The sequence below is a fragment of the Desmodus rotundus genome, chromosome 12 (genome assembly GCF_022682495.2).
Source record: "Desmodus rotundus isolate HL8 chromosome 12, HLdesRot8A.1, whole genome shotgun sequence".
In the NCBI taxonomy this organism is placed as follows: Eukaryota; Metazoa; Chordata; class Mammalia; order Chiroptera; family Phyllostomidae; genus Desmodus; species Desmodus rotundus.
Window position 1 is genome coordinate 81651299 of NC_071398.1, and position 13638 is coordinate 81664936.

A 13638-nucleotide genomic window follows, 5' to 3' on the forward strand; every position below is an offset into this window, starting at 1 on the left:
TAAGTGAAATCAGCCAGGTGGTGAAAGACAAATACCATATGATCTCACCTATAAGGTGAACATAATCAACAAAACAAATAAGGAAGCAAAATGTAACCAGAGACACTGAAAGAACAAAGTGACAATAACCAGAGGGGTGGGTGGAGGGGGCTAACAGGAAAGAAGGGGAAGGGTCATCAAGGAACATGTATAAAGGACCCATGGACAAACCAAAGGGGGGTAGAATTGAGGGTGGGGTTGGGAGTGTGGGGACTCAACTATACTTGAACAACAATAAAAAATTAAAATGATAAATTTTTATAACCTAAAAGAATAAAATACCTAGGAATAAATTTAACCAAGGAGGTAAAAGACCTCTACTCAGTAAACTATAAGACATTGAAGAAAGAAATTGAAGAAGACACAAATAAATAGAAGCTTATATGATGCTCATGGAGAGGAAGAATTAATATCATTAAAATTCAATACTACCCAAACAAATCTATGGGTTCAATGTAATACCTATCAAAATACCAATGGTATTTTTCACAGAACTAGAACAAATGATTCTAAAATTTATATGGAACATTAAAAACCCCAAATGGCCAAAAAAAATATTGAGCAAGAAAGACAAAGGTATTATGCTACCTGATACTAAGCTATCTTACAAGTCTACAGTAATCAAAACAACATAGTACTGGCATAAAAACAGACATGTAGACCCATGGGACAGAATAAAGAGCCAAGAAACAAACCCTATATGGTAAATCTATGGCAAAGGAGGCAAGAATACTAACTACAGTATCTTCAATAAGCTGTGTTGGGAAAACTGGACAGATACATGCAAAAGAATGAACTGGATCAATTTCTTATACCATATACAAGAATAAACTCAAATGGTTTAAGCCTTAAATGTAAGACTCAAAACCATAAAACTCCCAAAAGAAAACATAGGCAGTAAACTCTGACATTTCTCTCAGCAATTTTTTTTTCTGGTATATGTCCTTAGGTAAAGGAAACAAAAAATAAATGGGACTACAACTAAAAAGTTTTTGCACACCAAAGGAAACCATCAACAAAACAAGACAACCTACTGAATAAAAGAAGATATTCACCAATTATACATCTGACAAGGGGTTAATATCCAAAATTTATTAAGAATTCATATCCAACACTAGAAAGAAACACAATCCAATTTAAAAATGATTGCTTCCCAGGCCCGTGCATCCTCAGCTGAATCCAGGACTAGGTGCAAACTCTATTATTCCCCCCAGCCCCTGCCTGGGGTGAGGAGCGGGGAGGAGGGAGGTAGACTCTCCTAGTTCAGCGGGAGGGCTAGAGAGTCTCCCCAAAGCTTCCTTCTTCCCTGGAATTACAGGGGCCCCTGTGAGCCTGGCCACAGGAGAGCTGGCACGCCAGGCAAAGGGGCAGGGTAGCGACAGCCCCTCAGAAGTCCAGAGCCCACCCAGATGAATGTGCGGTTAAAAAGTATGCACGTGACCTTTCCGTGAGGCACACCAGCACCTGGAACAACCCTGATCCTTGTTACACTGCCCTGACAGCATGACCCACTAGAACCTGCACAAACTTGAGCTCCTTGGAGGCAGGGGCGGGGTGGTATCCGCTTCTAGTACCCACTGACCTGGCGCGGTGCCTGGCTCATAGTAAGTTCTCAGTACACGCGCGTCATGAGCCAACTGAATAGAACTGCAGGGGGAAGAAAAGGGGAAGATGTTTATTTCCTCTAAATCTTTTTGAGGTGTACACATTACCATTATAATGACACCTCTGAGAAAAACGGGATGATGATGTTTATCTCAGGTGATGATGATGTATATACATCATCATCACCTGAGCAGCTTTTGAAACGGGTAACCGTCTATGAACGCTGCAGTGAACAACCGTGTCTCGCAAATGGCAGGGGCGCTTCGGGTAGGCAAATAGCCAGAGAACAGTGAGTCCGGCGTGTGGGCGCGGGCGCGGGCGCGGGCGGAGCCTCGGCTGCCCACGGGATCAAACGGGTTAGACCCACCGCATTCCACCCAGACCTAACGCAAAGCCTGGGACGTTCGTCCCGCTCGACCCTGAACGTCACAGCTCAGACCACGCCCATCAGCGGTACCTCACTTGACACTTTTGGAGTCTGGGGATTGTTGCGTCTGGTGTCCGCAGTCAAAAAGGTAAATGCTCACTGTGCCTCAGGTTTCCAAGCTGATCTCTTGGAGAATGAGGGCGTCTCACGCGCCGCGCACTGCACCTCCCAGCCGCCCCGCGAGTCCCTTTTATTCTTGTTGTTTCGCTGGGATCCTTTTGGTGGCCCTAGTGCTCCTGCTACCCACATGCTCCGGTAGGGCATGGGAAAGGGTGTGAGTTCTGTAGGAGAACTGGAGCGTGTTGGGGAGATGGCCGACGGGAGCCGAGGGCGGGGAGAGGGGGATTTGTTTGGTGGGTCCCGCAAGAGGCAAGGGACTTGGTCGACCATGGAGGCGCAGAGTTGGGGTGAAGACGTGGCTAGAGCTCCTCGGGGTTGTGCTGTGCGTGGATCCAAGGGGAGTGGGGTCAACGGTGAAGGTTGCTTAGTGGTCGGCACTGAGCCTTGCGGGGCACGGGGTGGAGGGCCGGTGTTTGCCAGGGACCAAGAAACAGCTTGCATGTTTCTGGACTGAGCGGGATGGGAACCGCAGACCCTGTGCTCAAGGTGTGCCCAGGTGCCTGGGGATGTTGCTAGAGCCGATGCTGTGCCAGTGGGGAGGCTATGCACAGTCTTCTCCAGACGGCGTTTTGCCTTGGTGTTTAGGCCCCTCTGGGCTGGCCTGGAGGGAGCTCGAATCGGGTGTTAGCGGCTGTGTGCTTTGTACCAGTGTCCAGGCCAGAGGTACAGGGTGTGCAGCAAGGAAGCTCGCTGCTTGCTCTGCATGGGGACACACATGTTTTGCAGGGAGCCCTTGAGTGAGAACTAGCTCCAGGTCCTGGGATTTAGAGGATTTTAGAAGGGCGTGCAGTGCTTTTAGTAGGTAAAGTAACAGGCTCTTTGTCGCTCAAAAATTGTATTGTTACTGGTTTGAGGGTGTTGCTTTAAAAAAAAACATGGAGTCATCTACCTATTCCCATCCAATATAGACATTATCATATTTTATCCCCAAATGTCTTTTGGGCAATGTTTTTTTTCCTTCCTTTTTTTCATTAGATTGGGTTCTATTTGAGGTGAGTTCTGGAACAACCTGAAAACTACTGGTAGCCAAACCTAGTCAGAAATGAGTATCCTAAGAAATGATTGATAAGTAACTGTAATATGGTTTTCCTCTAAATCTCATATACAAAAGCTGAAGGCCATCCACTCAGTTTGATACGTGTGTCATTATATGGAATGAGTACTACTGTGTGTGTGTGTGTGTGTACTAAAAATTATGTGTATTGTATAAAATGTACACAATGAAAGGGCAATTATTTTAAATACTTGGGTATATTTCCTTCTGTCTTTATATGCACTTGTGTTTCTACGCCCCCATTATTTTTGGATCCTATTACATATACAGTTTGCATGCTGCATTCTTTCCTTAGCAGAATTCATTCAATAAATATTCACCTTTTAATGTGCCAGGTCCCGTGCTGGCTCAGGGGCTACACTGGTGAGCAGTAACAAACCATTCCTCCTTTCATGATCCTTGTTTCACTATTTTTTCTGCACTCATGCACATACACAAACACTCACATACCGGAATATAAACAGGGACTGTGTTTTGCTCACTGTTTGATCCAGGCACACAGTAGGCAATCAATAAACATTTGCTGAAGACTGGCAGACAGTTACCAAACCATAATACTTGTATGTTATAACCCTAGACAGGTGCTGCTGCTTTGGGGCTTCTGCACTTGCTGTCCCTCAGTGTGGGAACATTCTCCTGCTGCCTCTTGCATAATTGGCTGCTTCTTATCCTTCAGACTCATTTGTGATCTTACCCCCTGAGGGACTGTCTCTGAGGGAACTATCTCTAAAAGACACACATGCTCCAGTTTCAATCCTCCCTTAAGTGGAGTCACTCTTCCAAAACTATCTTTTCTGTCCTCTCTCCACTGGAATACAGAGATCTTGTCTGTCTTGTCACACTTGTATTGCAAATGCCCAATGACTCCTCAGGGGAAGGAGAAAATGCTTCCTAGAGGACATGTTGAGTGGATTAAGTCCAAGAGAGGAGAGCTGAGCAGGAGTTGCAGCTGAGCCAGGGCAGGGGGGAGGGGTCAGTATTCAGAGCTCAGGGAGCAGTGGGAGCAAAGACTGAGGGATATGATAGGGCTCAGGGCATTCATGGACTCACAAGCTGTCCACTGTGGCAGCAGCAGAGCAAAGTAGGCAAGAGAAAGGCATAGAACTAGATTGAAGAGTGACTAATTGTAAAAAAGAAACAGGATAGTTAGGAGTGAATCATTATCACCATAACATTTAGACTGCAATGTTATTACCTGTCCTTTTACGGCACCTTGAGCACTTCTGTTTGACTTAGCACAATGAAAATCTAAAGTAGTGTTGCTATAATTTCTCCAGGCTTAGTAGAAGACCCTTTCTTGAGGACTAAATTTCAAACAGGGCGTATTGGTATAAACATGCAAGTGTTCCATACAGGAAGCCGTGTTTGTAGTAGAACCAGGCTGCCTGGCTTGGCTCCGGGATCAGTTACCTACTAGGGATGTATTCTTTAGCAAGTTACTTCACCTGCCTATGCTTCAGTTTTCTCATATTGAAGAGGGGGAAAGAGTACCCAACTCATGGCATAGTTATGAAGATTGAGTTAGTTAAAAAGCACTTGAAATAATGGTTGGCACAGGTAGTGCTGTGTGTTTGCTATTTCTAAAATTATTCATAACGTCACTACTGTTGTAAGAATCCAGCACCGGAATCTTTCATGGCCAACCATTGCCATACTGTAGGAAAAAATATAACTTACAGTGTTTGGAATTCAGCTTTGGTAATATTTAAAAGCCACTTCTAATAATAACAGTAATGAGAAATGGGTACCTAATAAAGTAAGCATAAATATTTTGACATGAAAGATATTTGATACATGGAAATATCTATAAGCAAATTAATAGAAAAATGAACAGAGGCATAAAAATAACAAAGAAAAATTATGATTTGGAGATATCTCCAAGACAAGCTGGCTGAACAGTAAAGAATTGAATGTTGATCTGAGAGTGTCTAGAACCAATAACTGTGCCCATTCAGCTCTGACGCCAGGTACCAGAAATGCAGCAGTGAATGAGATGAGGTCCTTGAGGAGGTGACAGTCTCATAGGGAGCATAAACAATAAACAATTACTGCAGTAAAAGTGTATGAGAAAAACGGGGGAGCATGAGGACACGTAATTCAATATTTAAGCGAGAGACAATATTTAAGTCAAGAGCCTCAAGGAAGGAGTTGGGTCTAAGATGGAGCTGAAGGGTGAGCGGATGGGAAGAATGGCAGGGTCTCTGATCAGAGCTGAAGGAAAATGATGAATGCAGGCCTAGCATGCGAACACAATTCAAAAAACTTAAGTAATTTAATGGCCACTACAAGGAACTGAATGTGGCTTGAGAATAGTGTGCAAGAGAAAGCAGGATTCAGATAGTGACAGATTGTATTGTGAGAGTCTTTAGCCATGCTAAGGAGCCTTAGACATTATCTTCAGGGGATTGGGTATCCATTGGAAAGTATCTGGCTTGGGAGGTCCTTGGTCACTGTGTCATAGCAATATGACTCTGGTAGCATTATGAAACATGAATCGAATGGATAGTACCAAGGTAGGCGAGGAGACCTATCCAGAAACTGGTCACAGTCCAGATAAATGACAGTGGCTGTAGAAGTAAAGGACAGAACTAGAGGGATGAACAGGCATTCAGTTGTGGAAACAATATAACTAGTTTGCTGGGTATGTGTGAATGTGGAGAATAAAAAGGGTGAATTCATTGTGTTATTTAAGATAGCATGACCCTTTCCAAGTAGAGTTGTGTGGAGTGGCAACCGAATATTAGACCTAGCACCCCAAGGAGAGATCTGGGATGGAGAAGGATTTGGAGGCAGCTCTTCTCAGGGGTAAGGAAGTCGTGGGAGTATGTCTACCCACCCAGGGGGTCCACAGAATGAAATAACAAGAGTTCCCAGAAAGACCATTAGGAACATGCCATTATCCCGTCAGGCAGAGAAGGAAGACTAGCCAGAGGACAAGCTGAAAACCAAGGTGGTTGTGCTGTCCTGGAAACCAAAGAGAGCTTTTCAGACAGAAGGAGCAAAGACAGAGGGATCAGTAGCTCCAGATGTTATAGACGGAGTAACTGAAATTACTGAGGAAGAAAATGTTAGGATTCGTGGAAAAACAAGGAGGCCACTTAATGACTTTCTGAGTAATTTAGTGATTTTTGTAGGCCTAGAAATGAGTCAGAAGTGAGAAATAACAGAGGTGTAGATGCCAGAGTCTGCATTTTGGGAAGCAAAGAAAGTTTAAAAATAGGTTGTGTAGACAGTGGCAGAAAGAGCAGGATAGTCAGGGTTCACTGGGCTCCAGTTTGGTGAGAGAGCATGGTTTTCTGAAGGCACCATCTGGGTAGGGCTGTGTGTGTACACATGTGAGAAAGTGACTTCAATTTTTGCAAGCAGGTAGAAAGTGCTTCAACAATGTTGGCAAGTGTAGAGAAGGTGAACAGTTCTTTTGGCCAATAGCAGAAAACTGTTTCATTTTCCTAAAACTCACCTCGAACATTGGAAAATTTTCTAAATGCAGCTCATCATATTACATAATGTCATCTATTATTGAAATATAATATTGTGGCCTAATAATAACTATATTATAAACTACTTTGAAAAATAAGTTAATGTGCTGTTTTTCTGTATCTGGAAATGTTTAGTTTGAGCATCCTTGTTGGAAAGAAACTCAGTGTTCTGAGCAAGGGAAGAAATTTGATTGTTTAAATGTGTGTTATTAGATGCAATTATCACAATATATAAACCAAGTAATCAGCTGGTAGCCAACCATATTTTAAATTCTGCACATTATTGAAAGCATGTCTTTCATAATGCATGTTTGTGGGAAGAAATACTTTGAATTAGTTGAATAGATGAAAGCAGCCGATTGACTTCCTTTTCCTTTTCCATGCAGAGACTATATATGAGAGTAATATTAGGCACCCTCTCTTCTTAATCTGTTTTCCAAACAAAGCAGATAACGCAGTTACAAAGATTAAGTGCGTAGAACAAAGAATACTTGTACAAATAAATCACAGGCACGTTGTTATGTGATTTCTTTCTTGGTGGTTCTGGGAAATTCTGAAAAGATGTTATGTATTCTGAGCAGAATTATATAGCATTTGTAGCCCATGTGTTTTTTCCTATTTTAAGAATGTCTGTCTCGCTGTACTCAATAAATGGAATGTTATTAATAAAACTCACCTCTGTACTAATCCTCTTTCTTAAAATGCTGTTAAGGCTTTTAGTTTGCCTTTTGTATTTGTTTTGTTCCAGGCAGTTGTATTCAGATACCAAGGTCAGCGCAGGGGAAATGTTGAAACATTTTGCCAGTAGGTTGATTATAGGATGTGACAGAAATGAAATGGTGGACTGTGTATAGAGAGAGGATTTTAGAATTTAGAATATGATATGAAATAAGAGTAAAATTTCCCTCGTTTAGAGCTCTCTTCACTGGTCTCTCAATCCGAAGACCAAGATTCAGGGAGTAAGGGAGGAAAGGTTTCTCAGGGATCAAAACAGAACTTTCCCCTTTCTCCTTAGGTCCTTAACCTTGTAGGAGAGGCCTCTGCATTCTTTCAGCCCTTTAGGGCTTAATGTGTCTCCAGCCCATTATTTTTCATAATTGTTCTAACACATTTGTTAGGTTTTCAAGCCCACAAATAATTTAAAGGAAAGAAAAGTTTGCTGAAGTAGAAATCATAACAGGCAGAAAACTCTACTTAAAAAAACCCCAAAATAAAAAATGTTATAGCATAGCAATATAATTTTACTATTGGGAATTATTGGACACACAGCCCAAACAGCTACCTCAGAGCACTTCTGAGATATATGATCCATTGATCGGTGAAGAGAGATTAAATTATATTTAAAATAATGTCCAAGAAAGCAGTTTTTTCTTCATCAAAGGTTATTAAAAGTAGTAAATGTTGATATCTAAATATCTATTCACATATAAAATGCTCAGTTCACTGATATGAAACATACAACATGAAGTCTTATATTTTGAAATAGTTTAGTCCATATTTACTTTGATCTGTGAAATCTACAATGCTTATTTAATGATCACATCATAACACAGCATTTCTTGAGCACCCACTCAATGCATATGCCTCTCTGTGCTCTGCAAACTTGCCTTCAGTGAGGAGACTGAGCCTGAAGTGACAAGTCATCATCAATTTGTGTTTCAAATTATGGAAGAGTAATCTGACCAAGGACTATATACTATGGAAGTCTTTTTAGGGTAGAGGTAAGTGTGAAATGAACTCAGAAAAAAAGTAGGGAAAGATGCGTAACTATATATTTTTCTGACACCCCAGCCTTGATATTTGTCATTTCAATTTACTATTGAGTGAATATGCACCTTATTCTCCAACAAAACAAAAGCTAATAGAATGTTATTTAAAGTAAGCAGGGCATGTTCTTAACTACCACCCCCCAACTTGTGTAAAACCATGAAGCAAGCATTTAAAAACTTGCCAAAGACCTTTCTATTTATTCTACACCACCCACCTGCTGCCAGACTACAGTCTCAAGCTGATGAAAAGATAAAACACTTCACTTGCCTCTTCTTACTCTCTTATGCCCAGATGCCTGTGGTGATCCACCAAGATTCGAATCTATGATGCTCAAGGGTAATCCTGCACCCCTTTATCATCGTGGGGACAGAGTCGAATTTAAGTGTCGTTTAGGATACAAGCGTATTGTACCTTTTCTCTCTACCACCGCTGTTTGTCAGCCTGATAACACATGGACACCCCTCCAGGAGGCTTGTACAAGTAAGTACACAAAGCTTTTCTTTTTGTGGCTCTGGAGATTTTTACACGTTAGACTGCATGCTTTACTGCTGCAATGGTGATTTTCTCATGGGAGTGTGGGTGTTAGATAGCAATGTCTTTGAAAATCTCCCAGGAATCTTTTTCTTGGCAATTGCTTGTAAGGGTAAATGTGAATCTTAAGTTTGGGCTTTAAAGAGTTAAATGAATTTAAAAGAGCAATGTAGAGTTTTGATTTTGATTCGAATCTGTTTTAAAATTGATAAAAAACAACAAATTTGACAATTTCCTTTTAGAAAAATCGTGTGCACAGCTAGGAGAGCCCACAAATGGTGACGTAGTCTACGTAAATGGAACTTTCCAGTTTGGTTCCCAGGCTCACTATGTTTGTAATGAGGGGTAAGTCGCTCCTTGGAGAGATAAGGTAAATGTTATTAGTTCTACTTCTGTTTGGTTCTCTCCTAAGGTTCCCATAATGTTGATTTCATCTTACTTTCTGTGTGACAAGTTGGACTTGTAGCCAGTCAGCTCTTAGTGTTTTTATGGAGACTGAAAAGATATGTTATGAATAGAAATTTAAATTGAAGGAAAGGGAAATTTTATAATTCTATGTGTAAGAATAAGCCTATCACTAGCATTAAAAATGTAGTAACCATAGTGACATTATGTTAACAACAAAGTGCACCCTATTTCACATGACCAACTCTCAGAGGTGAAGGAGGGCTTATAGAATGAGAAGTAGATTTGCCCACCGAGGGTATTATTACACCGAGATAATTCTGTAAACTGTCAGGAGAAAATGGACCTGGTTAGTCTGGACCATAAGATTGATCAAGACCTCTTAGTTGGAAAACCTTATTTCTCAGACTGCTACAAAGAATGAAGGTCTCAGAAACAATTACCAAGCACTAAATAGTAGCCTTGCTCTATAGGGCTCTTTTAATACTATATATTTGAAAATTTGTGAAAAATATGCATTCGGAGGGTAAATATAATACACTATAAAAGTGCAACTGATTTTAAATATTGCCTTTGTATACTGCTACTCTGCTGTATTCATTTATTAGTTCTAGCAGAATTTGTGTGTATATGTGTGAGTGTAATCTCTAGGGTTTTCTACATTTACGATTTTATTATCTGCAAATAGTGACAGTTTTACTTTTTCATAACCAAGTGGGATGCCTTTTATATCCTTTTTCTTGTCTAATTGCTCTGGCTAGAACTTCCAGTACTTTGTCAAGTAGAAGTGGCAAAAGTGAGCATCCTTGCATTGTTCCTGATCTTAAAAGAAAAGCTTTTCGATTTTAACCATTGAGTATGATGCTTGCTGTGAGTTTTTCACGCATGGCATTTATTATCCTAGGGGGTACTTACCTCCTATTCCTAGATTGTGATTACTTCTACTATGCAAGGGTGTCGAATTTTAGTAAGTCCTTTTCCTGCATCAGTTGAGATGATCCTGTTGGTTTTTTTCCCTTCATTCTGTTGATATGGCAGATTACCTAGGTCGATTTTCCTATACTGAGTTACCCTTGCATTTCAGGAATAAGCCTCACTTGTGCATGGTAGGTAATCTTTCTGGTTTTTGTTTGCTATGATTTGATGCATATTTTTGCATCAAGGGTCAGAATGGATGTGGGTCTGTGGCTTTCTTTTCTTACAGTCTTTTTCTACCTTTAGTGTCACAGTAAGGCTGTTCTCATAGAACACGTTCTGAGGGCTTCTTTCCTCTGCAACACTTTGGAGAAGTTTGAGAAGGCCTGGTATGAGTTTTTCTTGAAATGTTTGGTAGGCTTTGCAACAGCATGGATGAAACTGGAGAGCACTATGCTAAGTGAAATAAGCCAGGCGGTGAGGGACAAATACCATATGATCTCACCTTTAACTGGAACATAATCAATAGAAGAAAAAAGCAAACAAAATATAACCAGAGACATTGAAGTTAAGAACAATCTAACAATAGCCAGGGCGGGGGGGGGGGGGGTGGGGACAGTGGGAAGAGGGGATTACAGGAACTACTATAAAGGACACATGGACAAAACCAAGGGGGAGGGTGGAGGTGGGGGAGGGAGGTGGGTTCAGCTGGGGTGGGGTGGAGGGATGGGGAGAAAAGGCATACAACTGTAATTGAATAACAATAAAAATTAAAAAAAAAAAAGAAATGTTTGGTAGGATTCACCAGTGAAATCATGAGGTCTCCGGCTTTTCTTTCTTGGAAGATGTTTGATTACTAATTCAGTCTTACAAATTATAAGTCTACTCAGATGTCATTTTTGTGTGTTTGTGATTCAGTCTTTTGTTTCTGGAATATTTCCATTTTATCCAGGTTTTCCAGTTTGTTAGATCAAGTTGTTCATAGTACTTTAAAATACTTTGTATTTCTGTAGAATTAGTATTAATGCCCCCACTTTCATTTTTGATTTAGTAATTTGAGTCTTCTTTTTTCTTAGTCCATCTAGCTAAAGTTTCATCAATTTAGTTGATCTTTCTGACCAAGCAACTTTTAGTTTGATTGATTTTTCTCTATTGTTTTTCTTTACAATGCTTTGTTTATCTCTGCTCCAAACTTTATTATTTACTTTCTTTGACTGACACTGGATTTAATCCTTTTAATTTTCCAAGTTGTAAAGTTAGGTTGTTGATTGCAGAGCTCTTGTTGTTTCCTGTAAGTGTTTATAACCATAAATCCCTCCCTAGGAAATGCTCTTGCTGCATCCAAAAAGTTTTAGGAGATTATGTTTTCATTTTCATTCATTTGAAAGTATTTTCTAATTTCTATTTGATCTATTGGATGCCTAAAAGTGTGTTAATGCTCACAATTTTGTGAATGATCCAGGTTTCCATTTGATACTGGTTTCTAACTTTGACAAGAGAAAGATTCTGAGATGTGTGAAATTAAATTACAGAAGGCTGGAGGAGAACGGGGTGGGGGGACAAAGAGTTCATCAGTTAACAGACCCAAGGAGAAAAGCAGAGCCAAGCAGAAACAATGAGAAAAGCTGCTCACATTGCTAATGTATGTTGGATCATTGAATCACCTTGCAGACCTATTTCAGCATAGTGTTTAGAGAAGAGCTATTCAGGAAACAGTCTAACCTGAAGAGGGATAGCTGACCACCAGTCTCCACTGCATCCTGCAGACCCATACACATTCCAAACTGTTGCCCACAAACAATCCAAAAGCAGCAAATACTTCTTTCTTATAGATTCTGTCCCTATCCCAGGATTAGACCAGCTTTACCTTCTCTTGCCCTCCTTACCCATAGCCATTGTCAATTATTTCAGAACAACTTACTAAAATTTACAGAGTACTCACTATATTTCAGATGCTAACTTATCTACTATTCAGAACAGCCCTGTGAGGTAATACCATTAAACCATTTTGGTGGATGAGGAACCTGAGAAAGAGAAACATTAAGGGTAGCTCAAATAACAAGTTAGGCTGGCAGCAGGGACGTGGATCCCGTCAGGTAAGCTCGAGGGCCAAATCTCTCTACTTAGGAGTTTTACTGAGCCGAATGGCATGAGCAAGTTTAGAGACGTGAATGTTGAGGTGCCTCCTGGAGACAGAAAAGAGGCCAGACTGTCAGGCAACAACAGATTTATTTAGACATTTTTCTCAAGGCCTATGCATGTTCAAATGCAAAACCTCTTTAAGGTGCCAACTTGCTTAGCAGTTCAATACATTCTGTTTAAGAAACGTCTCCCTCAAACTACTGTAGTACAGAAACACAACCACATAAAAATTTTCTTTATAATCACGTGCTTCTTCTTAACTGATAAAGAAAACAGTAATCTTTCTTTTCTCATTTAGTTATTACTTACTTGGAACAAAAATTCTGTACTGTGAACTTTCTGGAAATAGTGTGGAATGGAGCGACAGTCCCCCACAGTGTGAAAGTAAGTATTTTCTCTCTTCAGAATACAGAGCAGCAGTGCTCAAACTCTGTCCCCTGGGGGCCCCTTTATGCCTTTAAATTAACAAAGACCCCACAGAGCTTATCTTCAGGTGGGTAAGTCAATTGATATCCATTATCTTAAAACAAAAACTGATACATTTTAACAATAAATATTTATATATTCATTTTTAAGAACGCATAAGCTTGATAATATTTGACTATGGAACTTTTACATGGAAAATGAAACTTTAAAAACAAGGGATAGAATAATTGCATTGTTTTACGTTTTTCAAATGTCTTCAAGTGCTGGCTTAGAGGGACACATCTGGATTCAGCGTGTTGCATTGGCAGACAATTCACAGGCGTTGGAAATTTCACTATATACTCTTAAGGATGAGAGTGGTAAAAGGCAGTAATATCTGGGCCTACCTGTGGACCGCTGATTTACACATGGATATATTTATAAACTGTGAAGCCTTTCTCCATGACCACTGAGTTTTAGTTTTAGTCACCAGCAAATTTTCTTATTAAATTGTCAACCTCTCTAATGATGAGAGCAAAACCTGGATTGGCCTTGAAGATAATACAGCTATTTCACAGAGGTATCTTCTATTGGTATTAAGAAAACTACTTTTATTCCAAAAGTACAGTTCCTCATTACTGTTTTGAATTGGTATAATACATTCTCTCATAGAAACTTTCTTCTTAATGGATATTGGATTCACAACTAGATTGTAGAAATTCATATGTTAATAAATGTATTGAAGG

General features: G+C 40.3%; 1 protein-coding gene across 4 annotated transcripts in view; it reads left to right on the forward strand.

The window, feature by feature from the left end:
- Positions 1-8905, forward strand: part of LOC112296309 (membrane cofactor protein) — a 44593-nt gene extending 35688 nt beyond the window's left edge. The window contains exon 11 of one of the 4 annotated variants that reach the window (XM_024551186.4): positions 8786-8902. In XM_024551186.4, coding sequence (XP_024406954.2) covers positions 8786-8798 — 13 coding nt within the window. In that variant the 3' untranslated portion in view covers positions 8799-8902. Of the gene's footprint in view, positions 1-988; positions 1066-8785 lie in introns of those variants that run through there. The other 3 variants (XM_045186583.2, XM_053915792.2, XM_045186667.3) reach the window with 3 other exon arrangements.
- The last annotated feature ends 4733 nt before the right edge of the window (positions 8906-13638 follow it).